The sequence below is a fragment of the Apis mellifera genome, linkage group LG9, assembly GCF_003254395.2.
Source record: "Apis mellifera strain DH4 linkage group LG9, Amel_HAv3.1, whole genome shotgun sequence".
Classification (NCBI taxonomy): domain Eukaryota; kingdom Metazoa; phylum Arthropoda; class Insecta; order Hymenoptera; family Apidae; genus Apis; species Apis mellifera.
In genome coordinates this window covers 3,387,862-3,406,222 of record NC_037646.1, presented here as the reverse complement: position 1 = coordinate 3,406,222, position 18,361 = coordinate 3,387,862, and the positions used below count along the sequence as shown (strand labels likewise).

Sequence of the window (18,361 nt, the reverse complement as noted above, 5' to 3'; positions counted from 1 at the left end):
ATTTTAATTAATAAACAATATATATAATACACATCCTATTACAATTCATATAATACATTTGTTCATTATTGTAAATCTTGTTTAACTTTCCAGGCGAATTTTTCTCAAATGAATAATAGAATACTGTAACAGAAAATGCGATAGATTGATTAAAAATAGAATCTGATTTTCAATTGGTGATTTTTATTTTTAAATCACTTTGGAAATATCCTATTAATTTCGAAAGAGTTAAAAGAAAACGAGAATTTCAAGCCGAGTTCGTATTTTATACAAATGGAATTGTACATTCTCGTTCGAACGAATATAAACTCGTTATTACATCCGCAAAGATTAATTTTACTTGTTGATTTTTTTTTTTAAAATCGTTCAAAATTTTTCTTGTCGATTGATTACAAGATTTTCCGTATTTCGAACTTCCTTTACGAGATATTTCACTCCCTACGGATGTAGTTTCTAGCAATGATGGCTTTTAAGTCTTGAAATCATAACACTATTAACCTCGATACTAAAATCCTCTTTAAAATCGAAGCACAAATCATTCGATAAAAAAAAAAGAAAAATCTTAGAAATATCGAGAAAATTTTTCGTTCCATTACGGTGGAAAAGGAAAATGTAATAAAAAGTTACGATTTCGAGAAATGAAAGCCTCTTCTTCGATACTATTTTTAGTTTTCAGAGCGTCTATTATTTTACGATTACGTATATAACAATCCAAACTTGAGGAAAATGAAAATTGAATGCGCGAGAAATTTTCACTCACGCCGATCTTGAAACGCAACACAAGTTTTCTGAAATGAAACTTGTTTAATTTATTCGAAGGTATCATTGTATAAAATCCATTTTCGATCCATTTCAAGTCCATGATCATTTGCATCTTATATATTTATTATAACGTTCTTACAAATGGTACTTTATTTCATTATATATATATATAGATATCCAATAACAATAATAATTTTTGTATTTAATAATATTACTTTAAATCATTTATGCGATAAAATATATAGATACACGCAAAGATTACCTGTTCAGCCATATAAATTTCTCTCTCCTTCTTCATCCTCAATGTTTTTATTGCACAGGTTGTTACAAAACTTAACTTACGTAACCTATAGTTCACGTTAGATAAAATAGTATTTACGATCATGCATTCTGTTTCTAACTGTTCATAACATCCCTGAGTTTAGTTGACATCTCTATATTTAGCACGTAAGATTCCGTTACGTTCCGCGCTTCGCCAAAGTTTTCTACGAAACAGTGAGCATTCGTTTCCATTGATGCGTGAGAGACGTGTTAGCCAAGTAACGTGTGGCTCGATGCCAATGATCGAATGGTTACTGTAAAAATAATATTCGCGATAAATTCTCAAATTCGGTTAGATCTTCATATTTTTTTCCCTCTTTTTTTAAAATATACATTACATCATGAATATTTCTTTCATAAACACGAATATTTAAATTACAATAAAATATTTAAATTTTCAATGTTATGAATAAGATGAAAATGGAACAATTGAAGATTGATGAGAACAATTAGTAAAGAAAAATTGAAACGATAGCCTCTTATCTTATGCTTAATATGTTTAATAAATAATATACGTGTGACAATGCAGAATCATTCATGAGAGAAAGTATACATTTGCATGAAAAGATAGAATATAAAACCAAAATATGTAGAACAATATAATTTGCAGTGACATTTTATCAAAAGATAAACATAAGAAAAATGTTCTTTTTTTTTAATATATCATAATTCAAAAACTCTTTCTTTCTAAATTTTACCAACTTTCAATTCATTGTAATTACTTGTTGTTTAAATTTGAAATATTAACAAAAGAGCAATAATTCAACTCTAATTTTTCCATAATCAAAAACAATCGATTTTTTCCCTTCCTCGAAATAAAGATAGTTGCATGCTCACTTTTTCTATTCTATTAAAATAAAATTACACTTTCATTGCAATCGTCCGGCTAATGTCCCGGGGGAAATTTTTGCATCGTTTTAATATATTATTCACAGTGACACGCGCGTCCAACGTTTAATGCCCGGTTCAATTAACGAAATCGGAAAACTACCAGCAACAACATTAGTATTATTATACAATCTTGTTATATCCTTACGCTCGGGGCGATGCCTTTCAATCATTCACGCTATTACGAAGGGAGGCTTATTTTATTTCCGATTCCATTGAGCTTGACTGATGCGATAATGCAACAGGGAATATAATTGCGCACACATTGCGTAACTTAGGGCTTAATCACGCGTAATTTCGCGTTGTGTTTTTCACGCGTACTAATGGAATAAATTACTCTTGACGAAGAATAATGCAATGTTGGTTTACGTTTCAATTCGACAGACTCGGTGTACGAATACGAATAGAGAAAAATCGGCGAAGAATATCTCACACAAATTTTTATCTATTTTTATAAATAATAAAATTCGAAAATAACGAACAATGTACAAATGTTCCGTCTCTTGGTTAGATCTACCGCCATTCTGTGATTCTCAACCTATAATTCTCCATTGAAAAAAAAAAAAAAGAAGCAAGAAGTATAATAATCGAACATCGTTAAAAAATATCCCTTATTATTTTTTCGTATTACCGCTCACTCCGTATCTGACCCATTTATTATGATCACAGTTCAAGGATCCACGTTTCACTGGTGTAATTATACCAGTAATACCTTTATTAAAATTCCGTTATGATAATCCAATTGGGACGAACGGGATGTCTCAATTTCGGTAAATGGCGGTCCGTTAATGGGATTAATTAAACTGGAATGTTTACCCGACAACCGTAATTTATTGCGTTTTCACGGTATCCTCGTATAAATATGTATATATATTTTTCGAAATATATAACATTGATAATCATGATCGAAGATGCGGCTAGTGGACCAATATCGAATTGGCAGAGAGGATAGAAAACAGAGGGAGGAGGAGGAGGAGGAGGAGGAGGAGGGGAAGAAAGAATGGGGATAGAGAAATGGCTTTCTTCGCGTTCTTGGTATTGCAGTCTTGAAAATATAGATTGACTAGACTGCACCTAAAAGAGTTGAAGGAGTAGTGGAACAGTTGAATACTTGGGTCGCGCCCAAGTATTCTTCGATAAAAGCCCTCAAGTACCTTTATGCCATGGCTCACACCCTATACAAGAGAGTTCGCTGTTCTTTCCCTTTATCGCGCGACTATTTCGTGTGCATCAATGGAGATCGGGGTTGGTTTTCGCGACACGACGATTTTAAAATGTAAATTATTTGCTATATCGAGATTGTACATTTGTCCACGTGTGATATTTTATTATAGAAATATTTCTCCTTGCAACGAGAATGAAATAAAATATCCTCGTGATCAAAGATTCGACGAAGAATCAATTCTACCCTTGTTTCTATATAAGTTTGTAAAAATTTTTCAAAATTTAAAAGATGAATAAATATACGAATAAATGAAAGAAAAAACCTCGATTTTAAATAGCCTTTCAAGAAATGTTTTATATAACCTAATAAAATACACAGTGTAATTCGTGATCAAAAAGAATTCGATAAAAATCAATTGTAATTGCTGGTTTCTATAACTTTGTAAAAATTTTTCAAAATTTAAAAGATGAATAAATATACGAATACTCGAAAGAAAAAACTTCGATTAGATAGATTTTATTAAATAGCCTTTCAAGAAATTATACAGCCTAATAAAATACACGATGTAATTCGTGATCAAAGACGACTCGATGAAGAATCAATTTTATGTTTGTTTCTATAACTTTGTAAAAATTTTTCAAAATTTAAAAAATGAATAAATAAACGAAAGAAAAAACCTCGATTAGATAGATTTTAAATAACCTTTCAAGAAATTATACAACCTAATAAAATACGGTGTAATTTGTGATGAAAAAGGATTCGATGAAGAATCAATTGTATTCTTGTTTCTATAACTTTATGAAAATTTTTCAAAAAAAGATGAATAAATATACGAATAAACGAAAGAAAACTTCGATTAGATAGATTTTATTAAATAGCTTTTCAAGAAATGTTTTATACAACCTAATAAAATATACGGTGTAATTCGTGATCAAAATCAAAGAGGATTCGATGAAAAATCAATTGTACCCTTGTTTCTATAACTTTGTAAAAATTTTTCAAAATTTAAAAGATGAATAAGTAAACGAAAAAAAAACCTCGATTAGGTAGATTTTATTAAATTTTATTAAACCTTTCAAGAAATGTTTTATACAAATATCTAATAAAATACACGGTGTAATTCGTGATCAAAATCAAAGAGGATTCGATGAAGAATCAATTGTACGTTTGTTTCTATATAATATAATATATAACAAATAAACGAAAGAAAAAACCTCGATTAGGTAGATTTTAAATAGCTTTTCAAGAAATTGTATAACCTAATAAAATACGCGGTAATTCGTGATCGAAATTCGATGAAGAATCAATTGTACCCTTGTTTCTATAATTTTGTAAAAATTTTTCAAAATTTAAAAGATGAATAAATATATACACGAATACACGAAATTATATAATCTAATAAGATACACGGTGTAATGAATATATTCGTACACGATTGAAGTATTTTCGAAAGCTCTCGAATCTTTTTTCCACTTCACGTTAAAAATTATAAAAGCGGAACATTTCTAATAGAACAGAGGATTAATTCGTACGAATTACCCACGGTTGTAATCCGCCCGTTCCTCGTCACAAAGCAGCGCAAAATACCCCACTGTTAAATATAATAAAGCATCAAACGGATATTTAACCGTTCACCGTATTAACTTCTCCAATCTTCTTACATTCCCGGTGCCCGCGCAAAGCTTTAAATCCGTGCCGTAAATTCGTACCGCGTTGTATCACGTACGAACCGTTGTACAGAACCGGGCGCGCATACGTTAATTTATCGATCGATGTTATTAATTCGATCCTCCCCCTCCCCCCTCTACCGCAGCGCCATCTAATTAATTTGATTTTCCGATCGACTGTGCGCGCCACCTCCCATTCACCTGTCCCATTACGAACCGGTGTCACTTTCCGCCCGACGCACAGTTTTTGCCACCCGCAAAAATCCGCATAATAGATCCAACGTGTACGTAATCCTCTCCAAGGATTAAAAACCGATAAAACCGATATCTCGTCGCTTTTGCCGCGCGTGTCTTTTTTCCTTTCTTCCTTTCGCTTCTCAAGAGCGAGAGAGAGATTCGATTCTCCCTCGCACTGAGTCAAGTATCGAGGCAAGATGACACGAGAAGAGAAGCTTGGCCAATCAAAACGAAAACATCGGCTCGGCTCGTCGGCGTTGTAATTATGGCCGGTGGACGACGTTAAGGCGGCGGAATTCCGCTTCGCGGAAACAACTCCCGTGCCCCGTGCCCCGTGTACACACTAACGAAGTGGCAGTGAAAAACGATGAGAACAGCCATGGAAACCCGCCTGTCCCCTCTGTCTCCCTCCTCCCCCTCCCCCTCCTCCCCTTCGCGCGTCCAAGTATGTGTAAACTTTGCTCGGAGCAACGCATATATAACGTTCATGTCCTACCTTGAGATGTTTCCCGTGAAAGTAGCTGTGATAGTTTGTTTTGCGGCTAACAACACCCGATTTGCGTGCAACGTGGACGCGATCCAACTGTACTTCCAACCCGTGCGCGCTTGTATCGCATTCCTGTCTTCGGGAAAATTGGAATCGTTTCATTAACGGTAACATCCTTAACGCGCTCGATGCCGGCCGAGTCACGGTTGGACGGGTTGGACTCGATTGGATATTTGGTAGAATAACAGCGTTACATTAATTAGCGACGTTGATCACACATGTATGTATTATTCGTTCGATTGAAAAATTTGTCGATCTTCTTTCGATTACAATTAGTTTATTAAGTTGAATAATATGTCATCGTTGGATTTATTATTTCGATAATCAATCTAGAAATGTGTTATATAAGTAATAAGGGAATTATATCACATCGATATATTTCATCGTTGCATAAATGAATTTCAATATGTAAATTCTAATTTCTTTGCTCAATTTCATATAACGTCAACGATCGGTCGAGCGTAAAATTTCACACTTAAATAAAAATCTAATAATAAAAATCTCATCCACGAGAGCACGTTGAAAATTGTCCACGGTGGCAAAACACGAATACAATTGGCGCGGTCGTGGGCTTTAAAAACGGAGCCAACGCACTGGTTGTAAAGCTGGGGGTCGCTAGTTACTTCCAGGAAGGTTACCAGCTTCTTCTTCTTCTTTCCCCGTTTTTACCGGCTTTAATTGAACCTTCGTACAGCTCGGAGGATCCATCCATTTCCCTTTCGCGGTATTCCCTCCTCTCTTCTGCTTCGAATCTCGCCGGGTTCACCCTCCACGGAACTCTGCGAAAGAGTTTATACCTTTATTGCGAGGATGCATCTGGTACACGTCTTCCTTCTCTCTTTTCCTCTCTCTCTCTCTCCCCCGTTCGTCGTAAAAAGACGATATCAGCTATATTTCGTGAATCTTGGTCTCTAGCTTGCAGGAACGATGGATTTGAAAGAGGAGGCTTCTTGTAGGCGTAGTGTAGTAACACGGTTCAGAGGCGAAACAGAAACGCGAACGAAACACTCGAAAACCCCTTTTCCTTCTTTTTTCTTTTTTTTACTTGCTTACCAACGTGCAACGTCGAAGGGAAGAGCGGTAAAAACTGCGACGATAAAAGCACTTGGCGAATCGTTGCCCTGTGATTTTCTTTGGTGGAAAAATGGCCACGATCGTTGAATCCCACGATTGGAAAAAAAGGCTACTGTAACGCTTTTATATATATATATATTAAGTAAGTTAACTGGGCCATTGGTTTCACTGTGAAACCGCCATATTATTTTACCTCTTTTCGCGGTAGCTTGGATTTGAAACGAAATTACTTCCGATTCTTTATTCTTTTTAAAACTGTTTTAATCCAATGTAATAATCAATGGTCAATTTTTGTTTTCCACGTTTATTTATCTGCGATATATTTCGTGTCCTTTTTTTACTGCAATTTTATGAAGAAGGAGGAAATTCTTGTTTGTAATTCATTGACAAACTTTTTCAAGATATAGTAGTATTCTTGATAATAATGTTGATTAAATTATATAAAATAAGATACTGTACTTTTGTATTATCTTATTAAATCCTGAATACGTTTGAACACTTTTGAATAATTTAATGTATATAACGTGTAATAAGCTTCATTAACATTTTATTAATTCGTATTATCAATCATTGTAATAATAATTTTATTCAAATGTAATTATAAATTATCTTTCTTTATTATAATTATTACATTTACAAATCCATTCTTATCTATTTCTTTAAAGTACATGATTATGTAAGTGAGATCTTAGTCAGAGATTTACCGTCTACGAACTCTTATTACCTAGCTTACATGTTTCGTGTTCTTTCATATATTTCTTCTTTATCTCCTGTATAACCATGGTAAATCAATTTCAAAACACTGTTGCATTATCTGATGTTACATTTTCATTTCGAACTGCACAAAAACGACACATTTATTCCTATCATAATGTTTCTTATAATAGAAGATATAGCGAAAATTAAAGTGTTGGAATAAATCGATATTAATGTAACTTACAATTATATTATATATATTTCTTTATTGTAGAATTATTCTTTTTATACAATACTATAATCCTCAATTGTCGATTTTCGTTCACATCTCATCTTCAATCAATTCTCTTTTTGTATATTTTAAATATTTTTCTTTTCAGTTTCACCTGAACATACATAATTTTCTTTATAAAATATCCGTATATCAAAAAACTTTGAAAAAATGTTTAAGAAATTAACTAATTACGATGAGTAAATATTGTAATTCTGATATATAAAAATCATATTATATCAACTGAAACGTATTTCAACGAGGGATGGAAAAATAATAATTAAACTTAAGTGACGTACTATCATTCGAACTTAATACCTGGAAACACCGCTAGAATGCGTAGAACGATAATCGATTCTCGCTCGCGGTGATGCTTGCCGAATATTAATATAGCCTGGTAAGCAATACGCGGACAAACAGTTTCATCGATCGAACGATCTTATAACCCTTTGTTCCAGCTTCTAACTAAACGTTGATATTTGCGATCTTTGAATTATTGATCGTGAAATATTCGATATGGAAGACTTTAATTCATAGATATCTGTATTATTCATGATTATATTCAGTTATTATTTATTAATGATTTATATATATATTCATAATCTATCTAAAATTGTAAGAGAAGAGTTGATAGAATAAAACAAAACATTGGTAAACGTGATATAGCGAATAAACCATTTTAGATTTACTTAGATTATTACTTCGAAATTTACGTATGTATTATCTACGTCATTCGTGAAGATGGAGGAAAAAGGAATGTCGAATCTGATAAGGATCGAGAAAGGGCGTGCAATCGTAAGTTTGAATCTCGTTGGGTGGAGGACAATCGGGAAAAGAGGATCCAGCGGATCGTTTAATGTTCCTGTAAAGAAACGGGGGGGGGAGGGGAGCTCACCTCTGCACTTTAGACCAACTTCTCGAGACGTTGGATTATAGTATAGCCCGGATTCACTCTCTCTTTTCCTTCACCCACCTCCAAGGAAGTGGAAAAAGTTCTTCTCTTGACTCGTATAACTCGTGGGTGGCTACGTTCCTCCTCCTTCCACTGCCGTGTTTCTTTTGCGTTAGAGCCCTTCTGGCTAAACTTCTGGCCCATTAATTTACATTAGGACATTTTTCAAGAGCTCCCAACGCCCGTGTACCTTAAAATTGGCGAAGTCTTCTTTTTCACGCCGCTCTCTCTACTCTCGGCGAAAGGAACGCCCCCCGAGTTCGTGTTTCCCTTGTCGACGTTGCGCTTGAATTCTTCTTTACCATTAAATACCGAATGCGGGAGAGCTCCGGATAATTTTGTTAGCCCTTTCTTTATTTCTTCCTCTTTTATTGTTCGGGAAACGTCGATGCAAGATAATACGCAAATCGCGTTACTTGTAATATATCGCTCTGATTTCTCCACTTTCATGTTTTTATCTATTTTCTGTATTGTAATAGACGGTGAAAAATTCATGTTGGGTTTTATATTAAACAAAGTATTTTAATTAATTATATATCTTTTAGAAGAAGAATATCGAAAATAGTATCCTTAAAATTTTATTTTGTAATATTTATTAAAATCAATTCTATTAAACCTAAGTGAATTTATTTGTTGTAATTTATTTGAAAGCCACGCATTTACATAATCAAAGTTGATATTATCAATTAAAATATTAAATATTATAAGTAAAATATTATAAGTATTTTAATTAATTATATATCTTTTAGAAGAAGAATATCGAAAATAGTATCCTTAAAATTTTATTTTGTAATATTTATTAAAATCAATTCTATTAAAGTGAATTTATTTGTTAATTTATTTGAATGCCACGCATTTACATAATCAAAGTTGATATTATCAATTAAAATATTAAGTATTATAAGTAAAATATTATAAGTAAAATTATATAATATTATAATAATATTATAAGTATTATAAGTAAAATATTATAAGTATTTTAATTAATTATATATCTTTTAGAAGAAAAATATCGAAAATAGTATTCATTCTTAAAATTTTATTTTATAATATTTATTAAAATCAATTCTATTAAACCTAAGTGAATTTATTTATTGTAATTTATTTGAAAGCCACGTATTTACATAATCATAGTTAATATTATCAATATATATTATCAAAATATTAAGTATTATAAATAAAATATTATAAGTAAAATATTATAAGTATTATAAGTAAAATATTATAAGTATTTTAATTAATTATATATCTTTTAGAAGAAGAATATCGAAAATAGTATTCTTAAAATTTGTACTAAATTTTATTTTGTAATATTTATTAAAATCAATTCTATTAAACCTAAGTGAATTTATTTGTTAATTTATTTGAATGCCACGCATTTACATAATCAAAGTTGATATTATCAATTAAAATATTAAGTATTATAAGTAAAATATTATAAGTATTTTAATTAATTATATATCTTTTAGAAGAAGAATATCGAAAATAGTATTCTTAAAATTTTATTTTGTAATATTTATTAAAATCAATTCTATTAAACCTAAGTGAATTTGTTAATTTATTTGAATGCCACGCATTTACATAATCAAAGTTGATATTATCAATTAAAATATTCTATTAACATTCTCAATATTTCATTTGTTATTCGAAATATCAATTTTGTGAAAACTTTTCTATATATATAGCTTGTTTAATATGAAAAATCAATATGTGTAGATATTGTTATTTTCGATAAAAATTTTATCGGAATAAAATTCTGTGGCCATCATAATGTGAGCACGATAACGTGTGCGCATCCAGTGTGAATCCAAGTACCAATTGTTACTACAATCTTCTTTAATACGTCACGTACAATACAAATGATCCTATTATCACACAGAACGTGTTGGTAAATGTTCCAAAACGACATTTCCATTTCTGTTTCAGCACACTCTAACGGGCCACTGCGGGAAGGTGATGGCTGCGAAGTTTCTTGGCGAGCCTTCAAAAGTAGTTACTGGCAGTTACGATCGTACCCTAAAAATTTGGGACCTGCGTAGCAAAGCGTGTAAGTAACCAGTGCCAAATAAATAGGAAACATTTAGTATATACTCTGATATTTTATTCGTCAAAACATTGTTGCACTATATATACATATGTACATGTAGATAGAAAATAATGCACAGTATTACTGGTAATCGCGTTTCTCATTATTCCCATTAGTCATGAATAATGCTAATACATTTACTGGAATTTAAAAGGAATCTGAATATTCGTATATTCGTGTTTTATATACACACTGTTTTTATGCATACAAAGTACTTTTGAATAATCAACAAGTGCTTTGCACGAGTGAAAATAAGAGGAAAAATTATGTAAAATTTTACCGCCACGATTTGTCGTAAAGTTATTAGCAGATTATGAAAAAGGATTTTTTTGTTTAAAAAGTTTTATTTATTTTTGTAAAGGAATGAAAAAAAAATATATCATCTTTAAATTTTGGATAAATTTACAATTTTTCCTTATCCAAATGTTACACAAATGTTGTAAAAATATATTATTCAGAATGATAAAAAGATTTTTAAAAGGATCGTTAAAATAAAAAGAAAAAATAAAAGAAATATATATATAGATAGTCTTTTTTCTTTGTAATGTAATTAGACACTGTATATTTTTTACACAGTTTCTTCTTTCTAAGAGATTAAAATATTATACCATCAGCTGATAGTTCGATTTTCAATAAAAAAAAAAAAGGAAAAAATAGTTCAAGGAATTAACATTACGGGCGTTTTCTAAGCGTTAAAGCGTGAAATTAATACATGTAAATGTACAACTTATTATCTAGTCATTTTCGTTTTAAATTCTTCCACGGTCTAATATTTTAATTATACGCGCTTTAAAGTGTTAAAGATACTTTCTACTTTTTTCCGCATCCAATCTTCGATTCATTATATTTTTGGACATTATATATTTTTTTTTAAATATCTTTCCTCGTGAAAATCGTAAATCAATTATTCGTCTATAATTGTTAATTTGAATCTGGAAAAATATGGTATTTAAAATTAATAGTACGAGGATATTTTCAGATTAACATATTTTGATAGCCATTTTCTCTCCCTATTTATTAATGTTATAAATTACAAAGCCGCCTCGTATTGACGTAATAGCCTATTAACGTAAAAAATTCTTTGCAACTAGATAGTTCAATTTCCTCGCACCTTTATACTCGATTCTCAGCATCGTCTCGTTGCTTTCCCTTATTTACGAGCGCTCGTAAAACCATTACACGCCTAATTCGAGTCATCAGGAGGCATAACGTTGCCATAACAGAGGAATCTAAAATAGCGTCGACGGAGTTGTAAGATAAGTTTGCAAGATATGGTACATAAAAGAGGTATTACTCCATCCAAAGATGCCCTGTATCTTTCAAAAAAAAAAAGAAAAAAAAAAATAACAATTCTAAATGGCCACTTGTTTCTCTTTCTTTTTTAATCGCTATTTCACTTTTTAATACGAATAAACATCGATTCAAGATATCCTTCTCTCTCGCACAACCGCGATGATATTAATATATTTTCGAAAATTGTACAAATATAAAAAACGTCGATCAAGTTTTATCATTTATTGGATAATTAAAGTTAATAATGCGAGGTGTAACGCGCGATAAGACGAGATAAAGATCACTTACGCCATATTTATACACGCATATTTTAAAATTCATTGGTTGGAACTATATAAAGGATGAAAGTTTGCCTTTTGACGATCCTTGATAATAAAGTTTCGTATCGATTCAGCTCTTCGTTCCATGGTGAAAAAAACGGATCGAATAAAAGTTCGATTTTTCGTCGCGTCGTCACTTCACCGAGATTAATTAACACGATAACGCTCTTATCGGTAGTTAACGAAATCTTTTCTAACTCTGCTCCAACAGTGTGCAGTTTTCTTGTCACGGCCTCTTTGTTCCTGATCGTTGACGGCCCCTAACGGATGATGTTTGCCGGTGTGAGAAGGGGCCGATAAGAAATTGGTAAATTCATGCGGGATGAATGCCCCTCTCCCTTCCTCCCCTCCTTCCTTCCTCCCTCATTCTGATGGTGGATGGCATCGGTGATTAAACGGAAGTTGCGAACAGAAGAAATTTAATTTAGATTCCGGTTGTTGTAACGAGACACCCGTTAATTTCTCTCTTCAATGCAAAAGTTTGGCCAAGTTTTTTCCCCCTTCTTCTTTTCTTTTTCGAAATTCCGAAAAACCGAATCGTCCGTTTAAACTGCTTTAAACCGTGTGTGTAATTTTGCTGGAAGAAAATTTTAATGAAATGCAAATTGCTTGTACACAAACCGTTAACGAAGATGTATAATAACGTGTCGTTGTCGTTGGGGAAGGAAATTTGATTTTTCTTCTTCCTCCTTTTTCCTTCTCGCTCCTTCTGTTTCCTTTCTTTCAAACTTAAAAAGAAGCTATATTTTTAATATTCATTGTTTTTAATCTTTTACCGGAGGCAACAAGGAATTTTCGAAATTTCTCGTGATATCTTTTTTCTTTAAAAAATAAATATTCGAAATATATCTTTTCACACGAATTGGATGATTTACGATTCTTCGTATAATAATATTATTAATCGCGTTGAATTATATTCTAATATATTTTAATTATTTTATATTCTTCTATTGAATATATAAATTATATACGAATGAATGTACAAGAATGCTAATTAAATTAATTCTTTAAAAATAACTATTTAAATAGCTATTGTATCATCTTGTACGATGTGATTAACATTACTGATAATATAATAATCGATATCAATTATTTTTACTTCTTTTTAAACGAATAACGATTGGATTTATTGATTTCGAAATATATCTTTTCACACAAATTGGATGGTTTATGATTCTTCGTATAATAATATTATTAATCGCATTGAATTGTATTCTAATATATTTTAATTATTTTATATTCTTCTATTGAATATATAAATTATATACGAATGAATGTACAAGAATGCTAATTAAATTAATTCTTTAAAAATAACGTACTATTTAAATAGCTATTGTATCATCTTGTACGATGTGATTAACATTATTGATAATATAATAATCGATATCAATTATTTTTATTTTTTTTTAAACGAATAACGATTGGATTTATTGATAGTTTCGAAACGAGGGGAGGGAAAAATACATAAACAAATTGAAAATTTGAAAATAAAATTGAAAACGTGTAATCGTATTAATCCAAATGTCGCCTTTTGTACGGTATATTTCGATTTGTATCAATTTTTGCAAAATCAATGTTTATATAAAGTTATTAAACCGGACTTAGTTACGAATATTTTTATATATAATTCGTTTATAAAAATAGAGATTTCGGCTTATACACGAGTTGAGTTATTTGTTTATTTATTTATTTTTTTCGATATTTAGGAAGAGCATGCATGGAGAGAGAAAGTAATAATACGAGCTAAATAATAATAATAATGATAATAAGAATGGCGAGAAACACGTATCGAGAGTCGATCACGATTATATTCGTGGACGAAAATAATTCATCCGTGGTATATTTACTATTCAAACATTTACACGAACGGTGAACAAATATTGGGAATTATTTTGGGAGCGTACACCGCATAGAAATAAAATCATGCGCAATATCAATTTGTATGGATGCGGAAATTGTCAGCCGTTTACGCGAGAAATATTCAGCTCGATAATGCTTTCAATACGCGATTTCTTTTATTAGATGTCATCCCTTATCTTTCGATTTGATATATGTTCCGTTCCAGAGTTTGAAAAGAACTATTCGTATTCAGGCCTGGGAGATTCAATTGCCTCAAGTCACTTTTTGTAATATCAAATTAAACTCTCTTAAATGGATATCAAAATCAAGAAGAGGTTTATACGATGATAAGATTCATATTGAATTATGAATTTTGTATATTTTTTTTTTTTGTAATAGTTAAGAGACATCGAGAGAGGTTTTATTATTAACATTTGCAAATACTTGTTCTGGAGGATGGAATTGTAAAAGGAAACGAAAGGAGAATTTTGTAAAAGTCAGAAGAAAGAGTCTTTTGGAAAAAGTATCTTTTTTACTGCAGTAATTTTAGAACTTTTTGAAATAGGTTATTTGAGAAAACGAGAAGTTCTTGTGATTCTTCTTTCTGATTCTCAAGATTTGACAATCCGATGTTCTTTTTTTTTTGGGGGGCTCAATGAAACTTTGGATATTTCAATTTTTGATATTAAAATTTTCTATCGTGAAATTGCGATTAATCTTATTATACGTGGAATTAACGAAGTAATGCTTTTACAAAATTTAAAAAAAAAAGAAAAAATTATACAATTTTAATAGGATTTCATAATAAAATTGTGCAAAAATGATGCTCGTGACTGCAGAAAACTTTTTAACTACTGTAATAAATTCAATTTTTTAATTCACCATTTTATATCTCTCGTATAAAATGACAATTCATGTTTATACGAAAGATAAAATAATAAAAATTTTTTATATTTTAGAAATTCCATTTTCAAAATTCCACCTCGCACAAAGATATAAAATTTTTATATCAACCAGTTAATACATGAACCGTAAGATAATTAAATAATAATTCAAGCAAATCACTTTTTTTCCCCCCTCCCCACACTTTTCTAAATAATTCTCCTAAAAAAAAGAATGCTTCGAGAATATATCTCATATTTTACGTTTCAATGCCTGGATCCGTCAAAATGTACGATACACGGCGATAAATTATATTTTTTCCATGCCGAATACGTATAAAATAAAATAAAATAAAATAAAAAATAAATAAATAAACAAAATAAAGTAAAATAAAATAAATAAAAAATAAAAAAATATTTAAATCAATGTATCTGAAATCAAATTTCAAATCGAATTTCGGCCGATGAAATTGACGTTCCGCAAACCATCCAATTTTTATCCCCTGCCTTTTATCGTAAAAAATGATTTTGCTTCCGCAGAATCTCTTTCGAAACATCTTATACATACATACATACATACATATACACATATATATATATAATTTCTTACGTGGAGCAGGATTTTTATTACCGGATCGATGATTTAAAAAAGGGGAGGATAAGCCGATTATTTACAACCGATTCGGAGAGACCTACGAGGAAAATGAAATATACAGATCGTAGTTCGTGCGTGGATCCCATATCCCTTCCCAACAATTTTCCTCGGATCCTCCGCGTGATAAGCGGCGGTTTTAAAGAAAAGGGTGGCAAAGTGATAATTTTTTTCGAAAGTGGCGAGGATACAGGCGAATGGGGGTAGCTTTAAGGGGTGAGAAAAGTAAATTGAACGACGTGACTGACTGATACGAGCCGAGCCAATGAAAGTTGGACGGTTTGCAAATGTACGCGGGATTTACATCCCAACAGGCGGTTCACTAATCTCGTGAAACCATATCGTTCGAAGGACCCGTTCGAGATATCGATTTACATTATGGTCAACATTCGAGCTACAATCGAACTTGGTGGGTGGCCAACGTGGGGGGGGCACTATTGACAAAGTATACACGGTGTAGCCTGCCGCGGATGATAGCGGAACGTGGTCGTATTAATTCGCAAGATCCGAATGGAAGGATGATATTGTATAATTTATCCTCCAGTTTTTAGAGATTATTATTTTCAGAAAAAATAATATAATCTAATTCTAATTATTTGAAATCTTTTTTTGAGAAAAGAATTATATAGAAAATAATATTAGTTCGACGAAGCTTCTCGATAATTTTCGAATATATATATTTTTTTCTCGAAAGAAAGTTTGCAGTTGGTGTATGTAATATATCGTGCAAACTTTTGCAGATAATTCTAGAATCATTCCAGAATCATTCCGCGCAATAATGGAGAACGGGTACTCGTTGAAGGCAAAAAGTAGAAGCCCTTTCGCTAACTTGTCCCAGGCGGATACGAGCACTCGACGAAATCTAGACGCGAAACTTCAATTCTTTTCTTCTTCTTTTTCAACACAAGAGCGCTCCTTCCCTTCTCTCTTTACACGATATAAATACAAAAAAACTTGGAATAAACATGGATTCGTCGTCACTTCCGTTCGCAGCACTAAAAAGAAATTAGATTACATTTTTCCCACGAATTTTTAAAATTAATTTCGTAGATCGTGGATAAAGTCGTAGCGTTTGATACACACGCAACTGTGATGTACAACGTCGCACTTGACGTCCGTTCCCACGCTTTTGTCGTTCCAAAATAGTGAAAATAATCGAGGCTTCGCTATCAGGGAAAGGCGGGCGAAGGTGGGCGAGGTTGTACAAAAGTTTTGCGCAAATAAATCTCGCAAGAGGAGAGGACAATGCAGGAGGGGGAGGGGGCCCGCCGTTGCTGAAAGCGCGTTTAACCGTGAATTATTGTTTAAAGCGCGCCACGGTTTGAGACAAAGAAAAAGAAAGAAAAAAACTACGCTTAAAGTGGATCAGCTGTTTTCTATCGGATTATTATCATCCTTCCTTGCCGCTACAACGTCCCCCTATCATCTTGTTAACTGTTTCGCAGCTGTGTCGGCTCACGGAAACATCTGCCGCGAAATGCTTATTCCATTCAAATTTCACTTGTTTCTGTTTATGGACGGTAAATACTTAATGAACGGAGGGAAATCTGGCGACAATCAGGTCAGATCTGAGTATCATCCCGCCGCCTCTCCTATAATCGAAAGAAATTAGAATCAGAGATTCTATTGGAATAAAGTTTTAATTTTTTAATAATATGGAACAAGATTATATTCTTTTGTCTATTTATAAATTTGTTCGTAGAATTGTTACCAAAATTCTATCTATTTTTCCATTTATTTCTATGTATAATACATGCACATTGTTTACGTATTTATTTGAAGCACTCGTTATTCATTCATTTTACATAGCATGTTGAAGATTGGAGGAAGATGTAGATCAGTCTCGAAAAAAAAGGGAGCACGAGATTGAAAGCGAGGTTGTGCTTATGGTTAACTGTAATCCATTGAGAGGCTTTCTTGGTTAATACAGGAGGAAAAGTGAATCGACGTCGAGAAACGGTTAGGTACTTTAGATTGAACGAAGGAAACGGATTCAAAGGGAGATCTATATAAGATATATATATATATAATGCAATTCAATAGTTTTGAATGAATTCGAAATGCAAATCTGTTATATAATAAATATATAACGACGAGTTGTTATATATTTCGTTTAAACTAGAAGAGAATAAACGTGTAATTAATAAATTAAGTTCCATTTTTTTGATTAACAGATTTTTAAAGTATAAATAGATAGGATAATTTAATTTGATTTAAGAATCTTTTGGCAGTAAATGTTTTTATCCGGAGATTACAAATACTTTCTTCTTTTCAAATTGTAATTCCCAGGCTACGGTCGTTTCCATCGATATCCACAGCGTAATAAGCAAGATTTCAAGCTTAATTTACTTCAGGAAACGACGCTTCTCTCGGCATTTCCGCGCAACTGTTGAGAATCAACGCGCTTCAATATAGAAACTCTTTGACACTGAAATTGCAAATCGGATAAATTACAAATCTACCGCTTACCTTAAGACTGCTATCTTCATCTTTTAAAGTAAACGCAGACGTTAAACACAGATTAAAACTTGTGTTATGACCAGTTGCTGGAAAAACTTTGTCCAACTATTTCTAAATTTTCAAACAAATTTTTAAAACATCAGACATTAAAAATTAAATTTACAATTGCACGCTAAATTTCCACATCTTGTTAAATAAATTTCTTTCTACAAACATTTTGGAATAATATATTTTCAAATATTGTATTTGT

General features: G+C 31.7%; 1 protein-coding gene across 3 annotated transcripts in view; it reads left to right on the top strand.

The window, feature by feature from the left end:
* The window catches only part of LOC725024 (autophagy-related protein 16-1), a 572,103-nt gene that overhangs the window by 469,740 nt on the left and 84,002 nt on the right, over positions 1–18,361 (top strand). For all 3 annotated transcript variants that reach the window (XM_026442880.1, XM_026442878.1, XM_026442879.1), the window contains one exon: positions 10,507–10,627. In XM_026442880.1, the coding sequence (XP_026298665.1) occupies positions 10,507–10,627 (121 nt within the window). The remainder of the gene's footprint in view (positions 1–10,506; positions 10,628–18,361) is intronic.